Source organism: Mercenaria mercenaria, chromosome 1 (assembly GCF_021730395.1).
Source record: "Mercenaria mercenaria strain notata chromosome 1, MADL_Memer_1, whole genome shotgun sequence".
NCBI lineage: Eukaryota > Metazoa > Mollusca > Bivalvia > Venerida > Veneridae > Mercenaria > Mercenaria mercenaria.
The window spans coordinates 74,100,986-74,121,867 of NC_069361.1; the positions used below are offsets into that span (position 1 = coordinate 74,100,986).

Consider the following 20,882-nt stretch of genomic DNA (forward strand, 5'->3'; position numbering starts at 1 on the left):
AATAAGTACTATAAGTACTTACTGATATAAATCCATTTTGATTACAATCAGGGGAGGTAATCAGATATACAATAACTCTGAACCTACGCTTGGATCTGATTTGTCATGGAATCCAAGAATTATTGTTGTTGAAGTTATTTTGGAAGTTTGTATCAAACAAAACCATAAATGAAGTCTCTATATGGCTGCAAAAGCCAAAATAGCCAATTTTGGACCTTTAAGGGGCCATAACTCTGGAACCCATGAAGAAATCTGGCCAGTTCAAGAAAGGAACCAAGATCTTGTGGTGATACAAGTTGTGTGCAAGTTTGGTTAAAATCGAATCATAAATGAAGCTGCTATTGTGCAGACAAGGTCAAAATAGCTAATTTTGGCCCTTTAAGGGGCAGTAACTTTGGAACCCATTATGGGATCTGGCTGGTTCAACTAGGGAATCAAGATCTTATGGAGACACAAGTTTTGTGCAAGTCTGATTAAATTCAAATCATTAATGAAGCTGCTTTTGTGCAGACAAGGTCAAAAAAGCTAATTCTGGTCCTTTCAGGGGCCATAACTCTGGAACCCATAAAGGAATCGTGCCAGTTCAAGAAAGGAACCAAGATCTTATGGTGATACAAGTGGTATGCCAGTTTGGTTAAAATCAAGTCATAAATGAAGCTGCTATTGTGCAGACAAGGTCAAAATAGCTAATTTTGGCCTTTTCAGGGGCCATAACTCTGGAACCCATAATGGAATCTGGCCAGTTCAAGAAAGGAACCAAGATCTTATGGTGATACAAGTTGTGTGCCAGTTTGGTAAAAATCAAATCATAAATGAAGCTGCTACTGTGCAGACAAGGTCAAAACAGCTAATTCTGGACCTTTCAGGGGCCATAACTCTGGAACCCATAACGGGATCTGGCCAGTTCAAAGAAGGAACCGAGATCTTATGGTGATACAAGTTGTGTGCCAGTTTGGTAAAAATCAAATCATAAATAAAGCTGCTACTGTGCAGACAAGGTCAAAATAGCTAATTTTGTCCCTTTCAGGGGCCATAACTCTAGAACCCACAATGGGATCTGGCCAGTTCAATAAAGGAACCGAGATCTTATGGTGATACAAGTTGTGTGCAAGTTTGGTTAAAATAAAATCATAAATGAAACCACTATCGTGCAGACAAGAAATTGTTGACGCACGCACGGACTGATGACGGACGAAGGGTGATCACAAAAGCTCACCTTGTCACTATGTGACAGGTGAGCTAAAAATGTCTAGTTTCTCTCGTTGAAGAAAAATGTGATGAGTGGAATCAATCAGTAATTCAAGGGCCATAATTCAAAAATGCCTAGGCGGATTTGGCTAGTTATCGAACTTGGCCGAGGTCTCATGGTGAAACACATTTTGTTCAAGTTTGGTGAAGATCAGATGAGAAATGTTCGACTTAGAGTGCGGACAAGCTTTGTGACAGACAGACAGACTGGAGTAAATCAATATGTCTCCCATACCACTGTGTGGTGGGAGACATAATTCTGACCAAGTTTCATCAGTGGCCTCTACAGTGTTACATGTAACAAGCTTTTCCTTTGATTTGAACAGGTGACCTAGTTTTTGACCTCACATGACCCAGATTAAAACTTGACCTAGATGTCATGAAGATAAACATTCTGACCAAGTTTCATGAAGATAGGGTTACAACTGTGACCTCTAGAAAGTTAACAAGCTTTTCCTTTGTTTTAACCGGGTGACCTAATTTTTGATCCCACATGACCAAGATTAGAACTTGACCTAGAGGTCATCAAAACAACTGACCAATTCTCATGAGTTTCAAACTTAAACTAGAGATGCTTTTGAGAAAAGTGCATGTCTCCCACAACTGCCCCTATGAAAAATGTCTAGTTTCTCTAGATGGATTAGATGAGTGGACCCAATTAGATGGCTTGGACGAGTGGACTCAATCAGTAATTCAAGGGCCATAATTCAAAAGTGCCTGGGCGGATTTGGCCAGTTATCGAACTTGGTCGATGTCTTATGGTCAAACACATTTTGTTCAAGTTTGGTGAAGATCGGATGAGAAATGTTCGACTTAGACTAGCGGACAAGCTTTGTGACAAACACACTGACTGACAGACACATAGACTGGAGTAAATCAATATGTCTCCCACACCACTGTGTGGTGGGAGACATAACTATGGACTCTTAAGAGTGTTAACAAGATTTTCCTTTGATCTGGCCTACTGAGCTAGTTTTGACCCAACATAACCCAGTTTTGAACATGGCCTAGGAATCATCAAGATAAACATTCTGACCAAGTTTCATAAAGACTGGTTTACAAATATGGCCTCTAGAGTGTTAACAAGGCAAATGTTGATGGAAGATGGATGCCGCCAGACAATGACTGGTCACATTAGCTTAAAAAGAGAAAAATATTTAACATTCAAGACTCTTTAATCTGCACACCAGTACTTCTTCACAATCAACAACAAATAAGCTACAAAAGTCCAACTGCTTTTTTCCATTAACACAGTCTGAATGAAAGAGTCTGAACTTCAAAACTATACTGACATTTTGAAGATCAGTCTGAGGTTGCAACATTGCCACTGGTCAATTTCAATATAGTGTCCAGATGTCTGAACTTTTAGACTAGTCTCCAAATTCAGCTTTCTTAAGAATAAGACACAGGTTGTTTCCTATTTATCACACAGTAAAATTTTAGTGTACAAGTTGTTCCTTCAATCATGTTAAATTCTTATGCATCAACAGAACACACTGTTATTAAATAATATCAAACAAATTTTGTGGCAATTGACAATATCTTAGTGAAGTCTCCTTCCTTTCCACGTAGACATGATGGTATGGGAACACGTATTCTAGTTCCTGTTGGAGCTCCCGATTCTTCAACAAGCACAACATTGTTTGTATCAAATTTTGGAACATTTGGTTTCTGCTTCTGCACACAACCTACAATGTATGCTTTCTTTTTCTCCCCCATGACAGTTACCAAAACTTTATCACCAATATATCCTATTGCTGGTTTGTTGTACACATGAATTATTTTCACTTTTTTGCCAGCCAAAACTGCTTTCCTGCCCAGCATGCTATTGTCCACAACTTTAACTCTAGCCAACTTTCTGAGCTCCTGTAGACAACATGTTGTGCTGTAATAAAAATGTAAGCTGAACAAAAACAATTACCGGTAGGCACATTCAAAAAAACTTCATTTTGCTACTAGTAAACACTGACAAAATGAAATATTTCTCCTTTGCACTTGGAGCTACACAATATAAGATTTAGCTTTTTGATGAAACTTGTCATCAATAAATCTAAACTTAATCCATTTGCAGACTGAATCCAGCAAAGTCAAAAAAACTAAGCAAAACATATTCTATTACCTAAAATCTTGAATACAACTTACTTCTTTTTTTCTGTCTCAGTTTTTCAGTTTAAAGGGAAAGGCAAAGTTGTTCTTACATTAAGTCTGTCTGCTAGGATTTCTTAAATTATTTAAAGAAGTGCAACAATTTTCAAAATCGGCTTAAAAATGAGGATTTTATTTATGAACATTTCAATATTGCCTGAAAATGGTAGCCATTTTATTTCCATGGCAACATTAAACAAAATGGAGATTTATTAAATTTCTAGATATATATCTGAATTGTATTCATTCAATTACTTCTGTAAAATAATTTCTCTAATTTTTCCAACTATAATAAAACAGGAGGGCCAAGATGGACCTAGGTCGCTCACCTGATAAAAACACCTTAACAATGTACTGTAAACACGTTTGACCTAGTGATTTCATGGAAACAAATATTCTGACCAATTTTCATTAAGATTGGACCAAAAATGTGGTCTCTTAAGTGTAAACAAGTATTTTCTTCAATTTGACCTAGTGACCTAGTTTTTGAGCCAAGATGACCTACATTCCAATTTGATCTAGATTTGATCAAGGCAATCATTCTGACTAAATTTCATCAACCTCAATTGAAATATACAGCCTCTATCGCATACAAAACATTTTTCTTTGATTTGTCCTAGCGACTTAGTTTTTTACCCCAGATGACTCATATTCAAGTCTGACCTTAATTTCTTCAAGGCTATCATTCTGACCAAATTTCATGAAGATCAACTGAAAAATACAGTCTCTACTGCATACACAAAGTTTTCCTTTGAATTGACCTAGTGACCTATTTTTTGACCACAGAAGACCCATATTCTGACTTTAACTTGATTTCATCAAGGCAATGTCACAAGGTTTTCTGTGACAATATTTCTCTCAAAAGTTAAACACAGGAATTATTACTTGATTTTTGATTTTCTCAAAATTATCTTATTAGAATATGTATTTTCAGAAAAATCCAATTTTGTTACAACTTATTATTATCCTCAGAAGATTTCTAACTAATTTACAGACATGTTTTAACCAGGACCTAATATGTTTTAGCTCTTACTGTATCATTTTATTGTGTTAAAAACATTGCTATTATGCTCATTATAATGTTGATTGGTATAATGATTATGTATGATTAACTGTTATACAAACTGAAATTTATCTTGACTAATTCTCACTGTAAGAGTCTATACTTGTTAAATACTTGTTTAGAAATGTTTTTGGCATATGTTTCCTTGCCAACATAATATGCTATATAAAGCATGGTTTTGAATGAAGAAAAAAGAGAAAATATTAGGACTCCAAAGTAAGAACTGAGACAATCTCTGCAGAGTTGAAATTTATGTCAGGAATACCTGTAGTTGTGTAAAAAGTAAACTTTTATATGGAAAACCATTTGGACATTAATTTTGAAGTCAAATTTAATTGTCGAAGGAACTCGTTATTTATTTGTTATTTATATTTGTGTTGATTTCAATACAAGACATTTAAAACAGAGTTGGAGTTTTTCATCAATTTTGCTGATTCCCCATCAGCGCATCAACATCAGTCGCTGAGCATTTAGCTCTATCATAGCAATCATTCTGACAAAATTTTAGAATAACCAGTGTAAAATGCAGCCCCTACTGCGTACACAAGGTTTTTCTTTAATTTGACTGGGTGACCTAGTTTTTTACCCTAGATGACCCATATTCAAACTCCACCTAGATTCCATATAGACAAACATTCTGATTAAATTTCATGACGATCTGGTGTAAAGTGCAGCCACTATTGCATACACAAGGTTTTTCTTTGATCTGACCTGATGACCTATTTTTTGTCCCCAGATAACCCATTTTCAAACTTGGTCTAGATTTCATTAAGGTAATCATTCTGACCAAAATTCAAGAAGATCAATTGAAAAATACAGCCTCTATCGCATACACAAGGTTTTTCATTTATTTGTCCTAGTGACCTAGTTTTTGACCCAAGATGACCCATTTTCGAATTCGGCCTAGATTTCATCAAGGTAATCATTCTGACAAAATTTCGATAAGATCAGTTGAAAAATACAGTCTCTATCGCATACACAAGCTAAATGTTGACTAGGGTTGGATATCGTTAAGGACGAAGCGGTCCGATACCGATACCAACGAAACGATACGGTATTTTTAACGATACCGATACCGATACCAAGCTTTGAAGTACATCACATAAGCAATGATTTGGTTAGTATTAAATACACCGTTTTAAGTAGTTATACAGGAAAATTTGCTTTGATATATAAACATTTTAAGTCTGTTAATTTGATGTTGTACTAAAATTATGAAAGAGTAAGTAAAATAAACATATTTTACAAACTAGAGTTTTCCAAAATAAAAAAATAGAGTAGATACGTCGCTCACTGTGCAATTTAAATCTAGGACTCACTGACTGTGTTAATGCTTGCTCTGCACTGACGAGAACTGTGAAATTCAACACTTACTAGCTTTCAAATTAACCCATTTAACAAGTCAGACTCGTTGTCACTCATGATAAATCTTCAACCAGGTTAACTAGTAATGTATTTAAATTGCAACATTTTTTCCAACACAATTTTCATTGAAAAATAACCCTCAAAACGCTTGAAACAACCAGCAATAACGTATTTCTATTAGTTCGCGAAAACCGATGACTTGTTTACGTAGGTTACAGCTTAGTTTCGTAACTTTTTATTAAAATATTTTTTTTTTCATTTGTTTTGATAGAATATGACAAAGAGCAAAAAAATGTCGTATATTTTGCAATTAAGTATGATTCACGTAGTTTAAAACGACGGGAAAAGAAGTTTTTTATTATAATATTTAGCATACGAAATTATTCGCAAGGCCAGCTCTCCATGTTACTCGGAGCGGTGTCACAGTTAACAATGTCGATCGCATTATAAGGCTGAACACCACTAAATCCAGCTGTTCTTTATTTCATATAAAATCCACTCACTTCATAACGGTGTTTCGACATTTTCTAGCATATCAGATTTTCAGACACTTATATTCCCATAAAGAACTTGATCGCTACTTTAGAAAAACAAAAAGAAAAGGGGGTGTTAACTTTTATATAAGAAAACTACAGTTCGTTAAATACAACCCGCTGAATTTACTACTTTTCGCTTCTTTCAATTTCTCTTTTCGTGACATTAAATTCTTACGCCGCCATTTTTATCTAGCATGTGATAGGAACATGCCGATTTCACTAGAATGCAAAGTGATACATACTGAAACGCGGTAGGGTAAAAGTAAGCACGTTGCTGCCGAGAAAATGCACTAGGAAAGGAAAAAAGATTAGTACTATTTATATTTGGACTACTTGTGACTAGACCTGCGGAGGCTTACATTCTATTTGGTAGTGATCAGCCTATAAGAGAAAACTTTTGTTTGATTTTTCCATGAATTTGCATTCATTCTCAAGGTACACCTATTTCACAATGATTCTGCTTTGTTTTGGTGCAAAATATTGAGAAAAAATAGAGAAATGACAATTCATTACAGGTCACCCCCATCCTCAAAAATATGCAAAATTTAGCCCTGTGCAAGCAATATTTCAATTAATTTTACCTTATTCGTGGAATTTACATTTAACATCCATTTAATCGTTACGATGTTTGTCATTTTCATTCAGAAACATGCTAATTTCAATATTATTTAGACAACTGAAGTGCTAAAATGCGAGAAAAGACATTTACTAGGTCCTAAAACGAACCAAAATAGTGCCACCTGGTCGAAAATTCGATCTAAATTCCAAAAACACAAGAAATTTAAGCGTTTTCAGCCATTTGTTGCCGTTTTACATCATAAAGAATAGATTAATGGCATTTCCATTCATTTTCGAGGGGTTTCAGAAAATAACATGTATTGCCCCTTATAGGCTGAACACCACTAAATCCAGCTGTTCTTTATTTCATATAAAATCCACTCACTTCATAACGGTGTTTCGACATTTTCTAGCATATCAGATTTTCAGACACTTATATTCCCATAAAGAACTTGATCGCTACTTTAGAAAAACAAAAAGAAAAGGGGGTGTTAACTTTTATATAAGAAAACTACAGTTCGTTAAATACAACCCGCTGAATTTACTACTTTTCGCTTCTTTCAATTTCTCTTTTCGTGACATTAAATTCTTACGCCGCCATTTTTATCTAGCATGCGATAGGAACATGCCGATTTCACTAGAATGCAAAGTGATACATACTGAAACGCGGTAGGGTAAAAGTAAGCACGTTGCTGCCGAGAAAATGCACTAGGAAAGGAAAAAAGATTAGTACTATTTATATTTGGACTACTTGTGACTAGACCTGCGGAGGCTTACATTCTATTTGGTAGTGATCAGCCTATAACTGTGTTTCAAATACTATTTGCTTATTTTCTGCTTTCTTTTGCCGCGGATTTGGTAATTATTTTGTTTATTTACTTTTATGGAAATACCGGAATCGGAACCGGTTCTTTACGAAACGGTATATACCGGTACTTTACGAAGTGATTATTCGGTACGGTACCGATACCGGGAACCGGTATCCAACCCTAATGTTGACAGATGACAGACAGACAGACGCTGGACATCGAGCAATCACAGTAACTCACCTGCTCAGGTGAGCTAACAAATTACCATGTTTTACATCTTACACTCAAGAAACACTTGAAATTAATCTATTTAAAAGGATATTTGCTAAATAAGGATTTCAGCTGTGTGTAAATGACATCATAAATACACTAAAAGAGTTGCTTACATGGTCAGCCATTTTCTTAAATTTAAAACTGCCGTATCTTCTTCAGTTATGGTCCGATTTTAAAATTCTTTCTGACAGCATTACAAAAGGCTTAAGGATGGCTTTCATATAAAATTAACCTATTGTCAGGCATTCCTTGTACTTTAATCTTATAAGTATACTAGATGCATGTTTAAGTTATAATAATACACTGACTGACTGAGCCATCCTTAACCCTTAGCTTGCTGGCGGCAAGTGATTCTGCCTTTGCGACAAGTGCAGACCAAGATCAGCCTGCACATCCGTGCAGTCTGATCATGGTCTGCACTGTTCGCTATTCAGTCAGTAAATTTTTAGTAAACACCCCTTCAAATGATAAATGGTACTGCCCAAATTGGAAGATGGACCAGTCTATTATAGAAATTTAGCATGGTAAGGGTTAAATTAGTAGTGTTGCATAACTTAAACTGAAGAAATCACAGTAATGATCTAACTTAGAACTGAAATAAGTTGTTTATTCATTCCTAGCACATTTATATGTAGCTAGATTTGCTGTCTGTATTGTTATTTGCTCTGCAATGACTAAAAACAACCCCAAAAAATCACGAAAAGAGGACAATTGAAGTCTCTAAATGAATTACTGTATTTTTATTATTTTATCCTTTATTCTCTCAGAGATATCGTTTCTTTTAGTATAATTCTGAACCCCCTACAACAAGGGGGTATTTCAAGCAGTTTATTGACCTCCATCAAGCCGGGGATCAGAACCATAATTTCTACAGTTCTCAATTCCTAACTCAAGCAGATAATATACCTTATACTGCGGTTGGGCAGACTCGCTGATAAGCTGTATGAAAAGTTCCGACACAAGTTCATTGTTCTACTATCTTTGATGTATCTACAGAACTTCTGTTGCTAACCTGAAATGAAACATTCCATTTATTTATCAGGTGTTGACAAGTAATTCTAGTGTTATTTCTAGAGCTCAAAAAGGGCAGGGTGCTGCCAAAAAGGGGGAGGGTGCTGTCCGAAAGGGGCAGGGTGCCCTTTTAGATGTGAAAGTTACCATAGCAGTAGTTGCATTTCTAGATGTCTATAGTTAATATGTATTCCATTTATCTTTATTGCACACTTAAAAGAAATGTCACAGAATAAAGTGCTAAATCTTCCCAAAACTAGTTACAAAGTTTACAAAGGCTTTTTACTTACTTTATAGTTTAGGTTAAACCATTCAAGCCTTTCTCTTAAAAAAGTCACCAAGAATGTCAACTTATCCATATGAATGTGAAATAGTGGAAAGCCTTAATATAAGCTTAATCTTGAAACCAAGATCATGTTGTAAACAACATAGTTAAAGGCCTGTTTCAGGTCACATTGTAAACTGATAATTATCAAAAGTCCTAATGTATTTATCTGGTCTTTCATCAATATTTCATTAACAGAAAAGTGCTATTACAGTAAGGTTAAAGTTTACTAAATCGCATATCCAAAATATACTATCCGGATACTGGTACACTTTCGGAATGTTGTCTGAAAGTAGTTTTTACTCAGTTTAAATGACCCACTTGGGTAAACCAGAGATAGTTCCACATATTTTGATGTTTCTCATCATAAAAAATACACCGACTGTCTGCTTTTTTGAAGGAAATATGGAAAAATTGCATACGACATCGGGAGTAATAAGACTCGTGAACAGACATTCTAAACTTTCTTTTACTTTCGATAATCATTAAAATGTGTGCATTTTCTAGTTTAAATTACAGTAATCAAACGGCATTGATATATACTTGTTATACTAAACGACGGTCTAATTTAATTTTTGCCCAAAGAAATCTAGGGCACTTTTCACGTGCTCGGTAATCAGCTGGCCATTTACGCACGCTTTTTTGACATTTCACAGGATCCATACTCTTTATCAATTTGTTTTAACACTTTCGGAATGTTGTCTGAAAGTAGTTTTTACTCAGTTTAAATGACCCACTTGGGTAAACCAGAGATAGTTCCACATATTTTGATGTTTCTCATCATAAAAAATGGAAGTGGCTATTCCTACGGTCCCGTAAGAATAGCCTCACAGGCTATTCCTACGGCTCTCCCGTAAGAATAGTGAAATAGCCCGCAGGTGGCTATTCCTACGGCTCTAAAGACAATTTGTATGTCCACCTTGTATTGCATTGTACTGAATTAATTCAACTGGTATATTTTCGAACAAATTGTTTACTTTTCAGTTTCACACCCAGGGCGCCCCCTCCCAATAATTTGACCAATTAAGCTAATTCTCTTAACAATCTTTTGACATCGAGTCAATTTTAGCTGTGTCCTGCAGTTTTGTAGTTGTTTTTGAGGTTTTAACAACCACTTTTAAAAAAAAAAAACAAACAAAAAAAAAACGTTGTTTAACATTTTATGGAACTGGGTTTGTTATAGGTCTGCTGACTTTCAAAATGTACGCCGCCCTAGCTCCCCACTCTAAAAATGCTTCCTACGTGCCTGACAAGCACCTGGATTCTTCCTCTAGTACCAGAAAGACTGGAAAATCATCAAATGACACATTTTCCTGTCAATGTTATGTTAAGCATTTTCACACACAATATGTAGCTGTCCGGCAATAATAGCCTTAATGCATGAATATTTTATCACCACCCGAAAGAAAATGCACCTACCTTCCAATTAAAATTTAACAGTGACTTAATGATAATGAACATGTAATGGAGGCCAAATGCAAGTGGTATTAGAAAACTTATTTTTCCTTGAAAAGATCAAATTTTTATGCAGCTTCTTTAAGCCACGTCCTTTAACAAGTGCATGTACTTATTTCACATCTGCCAAATAAGTATCTATTGTGAAATTGGCGAATTCACCCAGATTATCCCCTTTTCAATAAAAACATGAAAATGTACTCAGAATGTGAAACCCCTTATCTAATGCATTGTTTTATAAGAAGACTTATAATATTTTCTACATGTTCACAAGCACAGGCAGTAATTGTGGTCTAAACTGAAGTAAAACTCTTAAAAAGAAACTTTGAAAAATTAAACAAATTCCTTGAAAAACAGTACAAACTATTATCTGATGAATTGTTCTTCCACCACTATAAACCATTTATCTACCTGGTACTAACAACATACCGGTAATTATTGGTTTTTAACCGATATTTGCGCTAAGTTCAGTGATTTGAATATTACTTCCTTTTCTTTAAAACAATGTAAAATAGCACTTACATATCTTAAAGACAATTATCTCTAAGTGAACTGAAAAAATAAGGCAATTAATTTGGATGGCAAGATATGGGAACCACAAACTGTGGTTTGAAATGAAATGATAATAATTTTTACCAAAGTGCTCCATGTAATCTTTATGACTTTATGACTTAATTTTGCATGTCGATGACCATCAGGCAAAATCAACACCTGTATATACTTTTCGTTTCTAATTAATACTTAGTATAAGTATTTTTTTCTTGAAAATTGGCATGCACACGTAGAAATATATACTTAATAAAAGCTTAAAAGGATTTTAAAAAGTATTCAACACTTTAGATTTTATGTCTTGATTTTGCCTTTTACTTGAGATTTCTTCGCATATAAATTCTGTCCAAATCAACACCCTCAAACGTTTTTCGTGAATAAAAGCTTAAAATGATTCTTTAAAAAATCATCACTTTAAATTTTATATCTTGATTTTGCCTGTCATTTAAAATTTCTGCGTATACAGTAGAATCTGGCAAAATCAACACCCGTATACGTTTTTCGTTTCAAAACCACCTTATATATAACTATTTTTTCTTGAAAATTGACATGCAAAGTTCTCTCTCGATGTGATACTAAAAGGTAAACAATTTGTTCGAAAATATACCATTTAAATTAAGTCCGTACAATGCAGTTCAAGTATGTTTTCCGTGACTATTTGATATACGACATTGTGTCTGAAATCATTAGTCCTCCACCTCTGATAATTCATGTGGGGAAGTTGGCAGTTACTTGCGGAGAACAGGTTTGTACTGGTACAGAACCCAGGAACACTGGTTAGGTTAACTGCCCGCCGTTACATGACTGAAATACTGTTGAAAAACGGCGTTAAACCCAAAACAAACAAACAAATCAAGATTGACATACAAACTGTCTTTAGAGCCGTAGGAATAGCCACCTGCGGGCTATTTCACTATTCTTACGGGAGAGCCGTAGGAATAGCCTGTGAGGCTATTCTTACGGGACCGTAGGAATAGCCACTTCCATAAAAAATACACCGACTGTCTGCTTTTTTGAAGGAAATATGGAAAAATTGCATACGACATCGGGAGTAATAAGACTCGTGAACAGACATTCTAAACTTTCTTTTACTTTCGATAATCATTAAAATGTGTGCATTTTCTAGTTTAAATTACAGTAGAATCAAACGGCATTGATATATACATGTTATACTAAACGACGGTCTAATTTAATTTTTGCCCAAAGAAATCTAGGGCACTTTTCACGTGTTCGGTAATCAGCTGGCCATTTACGCACGCTTTTTTGACATTTCACAGGATCCATACTCTTTATCAATTTGTTTTAACACTTCATTGATTCTCACTACCTGTGTGCACTCGCCGTGACGTAATTTGCTGATCAAAAAATCGTCGAGGCATGTCAACAGGGAATTTGGCGGGATTTAGCATAAGATCAAAGGCAACAGGGCACATTTTACGGGCAGCGTGGCGGCAGTAAAAAAGGGCAGGGCGGGGCGCCCCGCTGCGTCGCTCTAGAAATAACACTAAATTCATCATTTTAAATCAGATAGTTTTACCAAGGTTACATGGTTTGCTTGGTGGCAGGATGTTTGACAATTTTCCTTCATGGAGGTTCATTTTAGCCATACACACATTGTTATAAATTTTGTTCTCTTAAATAGTATTAATCATTACTCTTTTTTCTCCCTTTTCTCTTTTTTTTTCATTTTAAAAGATAAAACTACATGTATTTAAACTGGGAAATCTCCTGTTAATTACTGAAACATGGCAATATTAAAAGGAATGTCAATCAATTTTTATAAACAAATTCCTTAGAGCAGCATGAATTGCAATTTATCTCAAAATTAATCATTTAAAGTCGACATAATAATTCTGTCTGATTCTTTATATCTTTTAATGTCTAGTTTAATAAAAAAGGACTAGAAGTGTGTAAATAACATCTCTCAGTTTCTTGGCACTGTATTCACATTCAAATTTATGCTTGTCCAAAATTCTTTATACTTTCTGATATGAACTTGCCGATTTTTGCTAAATCATGGTCGAGTTTTGGCATGTTGTGCAACTATTCAAATTGAAAAGCATAAACTCGGTGTAAGTACTAAACTGCCTCAAAATTAAATGTCTCTCTTCTGAATGCTTGATAAATTGAGGTCAGTGAAATCGAAAGTACACTTTAGCAGGTGGCGGTAAAATGATGTAATTTTTAGACTAATTTGCATATTGTTTTGAACAATATGGATCAGCGACTTTGATTTTTTTGTCTTGTTGGATTTAACGTTGCACCGACACATGATACATGTAGGTCATATGGCGACTTTCCAGCTTTAATGGTGGAGGAAGACCCCAGGCATAGCTGTCAAGGCTCCACAAAGGCCACGAGTGTGCTTGGGGTTCGAAGGGAAGGTTGTCCCTCGTGGGGGTCTTGAGGGCGATAATCCCTAAAAGCCTGAAACAGCCTCACATGGAAAATTTAGATTTTTAACACAAAATAGATCTGGTTTTGAATAGTCTCCCTCCATGTTTACTTTTTGTGACGTTTATTCATGCGGTAGAAATAGTATGTTGCACCGGTGAATGTAAAAGCTGTATTATACGGTATGAAAACACTGTGTCAACGTCTCCTTGCATGTTTGATTCAATAATTTTCTACGAAAAAATAATTGATTGCTTTATTTCTTTAAAATGCGTGTGACCTTGAATAGTAGGCGTGTGAGCGTGATCTAGGGCCGAAATGCATGTGACACACGCGCAATGCGTGTGTCTTGACAGGTATGCCCCAGGTGCCCCTCTGTGCATTATTTCATCACGAGCGGGCACCTGGGTAGAACCACCGACCTTCCGTAAGCCAGCTGGATGGCTTCCTCACATGAAGAATTCAACACCCCAAGTGAGGCTCGAACCCACATCGATGAGGGACAAGTGATTTGAAGTCAGCGACCTTAACCACTCAGCCACGGACTCCCCTCGTCAGCGACTTTGATGTTTAGTATTGGATAAGTCTAAAATTTTGCGTGCACATGTTTTTGTAAACATTTGCCTCCGGTTGTTTGCCGATTGTGACAGCACTAGAAGGTGGTAAGATAACTAACGCCTTTCGATAAGGCCATATATAAATCTTTGTTTCCGGTAACATGTTAAAAACAAGAGGTCCATGATGGCTATATATCACTCACCTGAGTGGAGTTATTTGCTTGAAAAAAATTGTTAGCTAAAGCTTTAAAAACAAGAAAATTAGGAGAGTTGGTCAAGGTAAAGATTATGAAGGATTACTTTTGAAATCTGTAAAAAAATATTACAGGTGGTCCAAATCCTTTTGCTGTAGCTTAGAAAACAAGAAAGTAGGTCAGTAGGTCACACTGATGGACAGTGAAAGTCTGATTTAAGATCGGCATACAAAACTATACATATCAATTTTTTTTTTTTTTTTTTTTTGTGGGGGGGGGGGGGTATTAAGTGAGACTATTCAGAAATTATTTTTATGTCAAACAATCAAAAAAGAGCTGTCAGTGGACAGTGCTCTTGACTATTCTCAGTGCTTGATAGTATAATAAAAGCTATGAGTAAAACTATAACATTACAATAAGCATATTCTAAGTTGAAAGGGGACCATAATCCAGTCAAAATGCTTGATAGAGTTATCTCCTCCTTTTTACAGACTGGGGTCATGATGGTAAACAAGTATGCAAAATATCAAAGAAATATCTCAATGGACTTTGAAAATATTTGGGGTGGTACGCAAACTTTAACATTTATTCTGTTGAAAAGGGGCATAATTCAGTCAAAAGGCTTGATAGAGTTTCCTCCTCCTTTTTAAAGACTGGGGTCATGATGGTAAACAAGTATGCAAAATATCAAAGCAATATCTCAATAGACTTTGAAAATATTTGGGGTGGTATGCAAACTTTAACATTTATTCTAAGTCGAAAAGGGGCCATAATTCAGTCAAAATGCTTGATAGAGTTGCCTCCTCCTTTTTTACAGACTGGGGTCATGATGGTGAACAAGTATGCAAAATATCAAAGCAATATCTCAATGGACTTTGAAAATATTTGGGGTGGTACGCAAACTTTTAACATTTGTGTGACGCTCAAAGCTAATGCGCACGCTAACGCTGGTGTGAGTAGGATAGCTCCCTTATTCTTCGAATAGTCGAGCTAAAAATGAATACAAATAAGGGGGTCATGCCTTTAGAGCATCAGTAAGTTGATTTCTAACATCACTGACCATGTTTAAAACATAAATAGTGAAGTTTTACAACTTTTTGTTATTTGCATAACAGAGATTAATGACACCATAGTAATAAACCCACTAATTACATAAAACAAAAATTATATAATCCATTCATTGCTTTATGTAAAATATTGAGTTCCAAAATATTTCAAATAGAATCTAACTTTTTTCAATATAATAGTAATAATATTTAAAATATTTTTAGAATAGCGTTATATACAAAAAAAAAATTTAAAAAAATTACGTAATATTTTATGAAATATATAACAACTGTCAATTTCATTTCTATAATTTTCACACTATATGTTTATAAACATGTATAGGTATAACTTAAAATGGAATCTCAACATCCGTCGAAGGGCCGAAGAACTGGCAGTACGCAATATGTCACTTTTGACACGCTAATAAATCGATAATTTCCAGTAAAATTAGAAAGAAAAACTTTAAATGAATATGTTATAAATGGACAGGGAATGAAAAAGAACAAATAAAACAGCATTGTGATCAATTTTATTGATAAACAACATCGCCAAATGGACGAAAAACTGACAATACACAACAGATGTCACTTCTACCAGACCAGTACTGACATCCTAATAAATCAATAATTTCGAGTAAAACTAGAAAAATATCTCAGGAATATATTATAAATGGACAGGGAATAATAACAAGAGCTGTCACAGGAGACAGCGCGCTCGACTATTTCGATGCTGGATAGAGAAACTGGGCACATCTCTAGGAAACTAGAGCTGTCACTGAAGTGTTTAATGACTCCAATTGTGGATGAAGATATTGCACAATAGCCTGAGTCTATGTCAAAAATATCAACTTAAAGTAATAAGAGAAGTAAAGATAAAATGTATCAAAACACTATATAAGTATATCCTAAGCAAAAAGGGGCATAATTCATTAAATATTGGTGCCAGAGTTATGCACCTTGTGTCATATGGCGTGGATGATGATGCTGAACAACTATTTTAAGTTTGAATCAAATCCATTCAGTAAGAACAGAGACAGACTGAAAGTGCATCAAACTTTCACCTAAAATTCTAAGTAAAAAGGGGGAATAATTAATGAAAAATTGGTGCCAGAGTTATGTATCTTGCGTCATATGGTGTGGGTGATGATGTTGAACAACTATTTGAAGTTTGAATCAAATCCATTCAGTAATAACAGAGACAGAGTGAAAGTGCATCAAAACTTTTACATAAAATTCTAAGTAAAAAGGGGAAATAATTCTTGAAAAATTGGTCCCAGAGTTATACACCTTGTATATCTCATGTTTATGCTTTGTACATACTGAGAATTTAATAATAAACTTGAAACTTGAAACCTTGTGTCATATGATAAGGGTAATGATGTTGAACAATTGTTTAAGTTTGAATCAGATCCATTCAGTAATAACAGAGAAAGAGTGAAAGTGCATCAAAACTTTAACCTGAAATTCTAAGTAAAAAGGGGGAATAATTCATGAAAAAAAGGTGCCAGAGTTATGCACCTTGTGTCATATGATGTGGGTGATGATGTAGAACAACTATTTTAAGTTTGAATCAAATCCATTCAGTAATAACAGAGGTAAGAGTGAAAGTGCATCAAAACTTTAACCTGAATCTCTAAGTAAAAAGGGGGAATAATTCATGAAAAAATGGTGCCAGAGTTATGCACCTTGTGTCATATGATGTGGATGATGATGCTGAACAACTATTTTAAGTTTGAATCAAATCCATTCAGTAATAACAGAGATACAGTGAAAGCGATCAAAACTTTAACCTGAAAATCTAAGTGAAAAGGGGGAATAATTCATGAAAAAATGGTGCCAGAGTTATGCACCTTGTGTCATATGGTGTGGGTGATGATGTTGAACAACTATTTTAAGTCTGAGTCAAATCCATTCAGTAATAACAGAGATACAGTGAAAGTGCATCAAAACTTAAACCTGAAAATCTAAGTGAAAAGGGGGGATAATTCATGAAATATTGGTGCCAGAGTTATGGCCCTTATATCAGATGATGTGGATGATGATGAGGAATAAGTATTTCAAGTTTGAATCAAATCCATCAAGTAATTACAGAGATAAGTTGAAAAAAGAGAAAGTGTAAAAAAACTTTAACCAAGGTGGGGACGCGGAAAGACGCCGACGCCGGGTCGAGTAGGATAGCTCTCCTTATACTTCGTATAGTCGAGCTAATAATTATGAAATAAAGAAGCATTATGATCTACTTTATTGGAAAACAATATCGCGACCCGTACTGCTTAGTTTAATCGCTACGGGTTGCTACATGATACTATCACCTTGCTGTATTTTGGATTTATTGGTTGCTAGGAAGTGACGTCACGCCAACCTGATCAATAAGTAAAATAAAGTATTTGTGTACTCTGAACTGGTTTTTCTTTTAGTTGCCAAACAAAATGGCAGTGGCTAGAGAACCGGAATCGGTTCCCTAGACTGCGAACTTATTCGTCCGGAACCGGTTCTCTAAGCAAAATACCGTGCATAGGCTAGGGAACCGGAATTTTATTTCTATGCATAATGCTGCCAAATCCATATTGTTTCTTGGTAAGTGTCAGGCATATTATTATCTTAATTAATTTTACTATTCCCTTGCATTTTACTGCGTTTACTGTCTCCAAAAGTTTACTCGCCACATATATACCGTGTCTGCCGTATTGGAATGATATAAACTAGTACGAATAAATGCGTGAACTATACTTCGCAGTTTTTAAATATTATTAAATTTTGCTTTAAACTATTACTATATTTAAATTATTTAAATATAAAATAATATTGGTTTGTATTTGCGTCATTACATGTTTATAGATGAACAAATTAATTTAATTGCCCTTAAAACTTCATATAGATTCTTTAAATACTGGTTTGTAACACCTCGGCATTTCACGTTCAAAGATATGTAATCAATACTAATTAACAGAAATTACTTAATTTGTTTTAATCATTTCTTTTATTGTCTTACACCTTTTAAGTTTAAATTTCAAGTTTATTTCGGCTTTCGCATTCATTCGTACTAGTTTATTTTATCATTCCAATATGGCAGACAGTATGCAGCGAGTACACTTCTGGAGACACAGTAAACACAAATAAATAACAGGGCATAGCTTGCTGAAATAGTAAAATTAATTAACTTATTAAGATAATTCCGGTTCCCTAGCCTATGCACGGTACTTTGGCTAGAGAACCGGTTCCGGACTAATAAGTTTGCTGTCTAGGGACAGGGTTTTTTCTCACCATTTTGGGAACACTGCCGGTACCCATAGAATTGGGAATTTCTTTGATAAAATTTGGGTTAAACGTTAATCACAAAACATATTGTATGACTTTAATACACAATTGTTCATACCTTTGCTCATAATATTTTATCTGTATCACACTGACAATGAGTGTGGTATTACATAATTGTCCATTTTTTTTGACAATTCTTGTCTGATTTTGATATATTTTTTTTCATAATGTAAATTGGGAATTTTTACATTCAAATAAAAGACAAATTGGGAAAAAAATACACTATTTTGCATTGGGAATGGTACCGCTTTCCGGTACCGCTCATATAAGGAAAAAAATCCCTGAGGGAACCGATTTCGGTTCTCTAGCCACTGCCAAACAAAATAGATTTCAATTTAATACAATAATGAACCTGGAGCATTGTTTGTTTGTTTGTTTTGGGTTTAACGCTGTTTTTCAACAGTATTTCAGTCATGTAACAGCGGGCAGTTAACCTAACCAGTGTTCCTGGATTCTGTACCAGTACAAACCTGTTCTCTGCAAGTAACTGCCAACTTCACCACATGAATCAGAGGTGGAGGGCTAATGATTTCAGACACAATGTCGTTTATCAAATAGTCATGGAGAACATACGCGCCGCCCGAGGATCGAACTCACGACCCCGCGATCCGTAGACCAACGCTCTACCTACTGCGCTAAGCGGGTGGGCAAATCAGAATTTGTGACCACTTTTCGTCCGTCTGTCCATCCAATTAAACCCTTTTCAAGTTAAAAAAGCCCTGCTGAGGCAAATATCCTTAACTGACCATGTGAAAATATGGCATGTATAACCATCCACAGCTACTGTCTGTGTAAGGCCAATTTTGATTATATTTTGCAAGTATGCTGCATAGTCAGGATTCTTCGTGTCCGTATACTACACTTGTACGAAATTTTTGTCTGTAACATACGATGACGGGTATTCGATAACAAAACATAAACAATCATTTACAAATTTAGAAGTCATTACAAGTTAAGACTCATATTTTCTACACAACTTTTTTACCCTTTTATCTAAATTTTTAGCATGACCTTTTTCGTTCGTTGTCATTAAACGCCTGACAAACGGCTATTTCTAGTTCTGCACGGTACCACGGTAGCGAATTCTATTCTGAGTAATTTCTGACACATTCAGAATTCAACGAATAATTTATCCCCTTACTTAAATTTGATAAGAAAGCTATTGCTTAGTCACCAGATAGGGATCATTCTGTTGTATTTTGGTGAGAAAATCATGTGCCCAAAGTAAAGGATTCGAATCTACACCCCTGCTTGCAAGGTAAAGGTGAAGGAAAGGTAAATTTTATTTACCTCAATGAACATAAGCTCTGTAGAGCTTTTGAGCAACCCTTTTTAAGAACAATCAAAACCAATTTATCTCCCCCAAAGCAATTTGCTGGTACCTGTTTACTGCTGGGCAATCGTGATAAAGTGCCTTGCCAAAGGACACACCTCAATGGGTGGAGCCAGGAATCAAACCGGGGGCCTTCACCTCCGTATGAAAGCGTATTAGCCCTCTCGAACAATGCGTCCACAAGTCAGGTGCTTTAGTGTGGATGGCGATACATGCCATATAGAGCATGAGGTATTTGTGGAGACTATACTATGTAGGGAGCCGTGTGGTGGCTGTATTTGAGTATTGTTATATTTTCTGGTCCTTTGGCACCATGGAGTCCATTCAACATATGTGTAATAGAGTTCCGCTTCAGCCGGTGCTAGGGGGCATGAGAGGTGTTGGACATTTCATTTCCTCTCATTAATAGACTCAATCAAACTGAGTCTGCTATTATTCTTCTTGGTTGCATTCTTTGCTGCCAAAGGATGTGGACCTGTGACGAAGTTTGTAAAGCCCTTTCCTTTTTATTGAACAACATTTACATCAGGTTTGGGAATGCAGTTTTTAGACAAGTTGTTGGTATTCCCATGGGAAGAAATTGTGCACCCCCTGTCGCAGATTTGATTTTATATTGTTATGAAAGAGACTTTATGTTGAGCCTTTCTCCAGATACGCAGGCAAATATTATAACTGCATTTAATAATACATCACGCTATCTGGA

At 35.4% G+C, this 20,882-nt stretch overlaps 1 protein-coding gene across 3 annotated transcripts; it reads right to left on the minus strand.

The window, feature by feature from the left end:
• Positions 1 to 2,404: 2,404 nt before the first annotated feature.
• LOC123533960 (39S ribosomal protein L14, mitochondrial-like) lies at positions 2,405 to 19,923 on the minus strand. Of its 3 annotated transcripts, none has more exons than XM_045315964.2 (3): positions 19,823 to 19,923; positions 8,904 to 9,009; positions 2,405 to 3,133 (listed from the first exon to the last, which is right to left on the minus strand). In XM_045315964.2, the coding sequence occupies exons 2-3, from the start codon at positions 8,963 to 8,965 to the stop codon at positions 2,761 to 2,763; spliced, it is 435 nt and encodes a 144-aa protein (XP_045171899.2). In that variant the 5' UTR covers positions 8,966 to 9,009; positions 19,823 to 19,923; the 3' UTR covers positions 2,405 to 2,760. The 3 variants fall into 3 exon arrangements, with proteins under 3 accessions (XP_045171899.2, XP_053406958.1, XP_053406966.1); XM_053550983.1 differs by having other exon boundaries at positions 19,832 to 19,907; XM_053550991.1 differs by having other exon boundaries at positions 19,858 to 19,901.
• Positions 19,924 to 20,882: the final 959 nt, after the last annotated feature.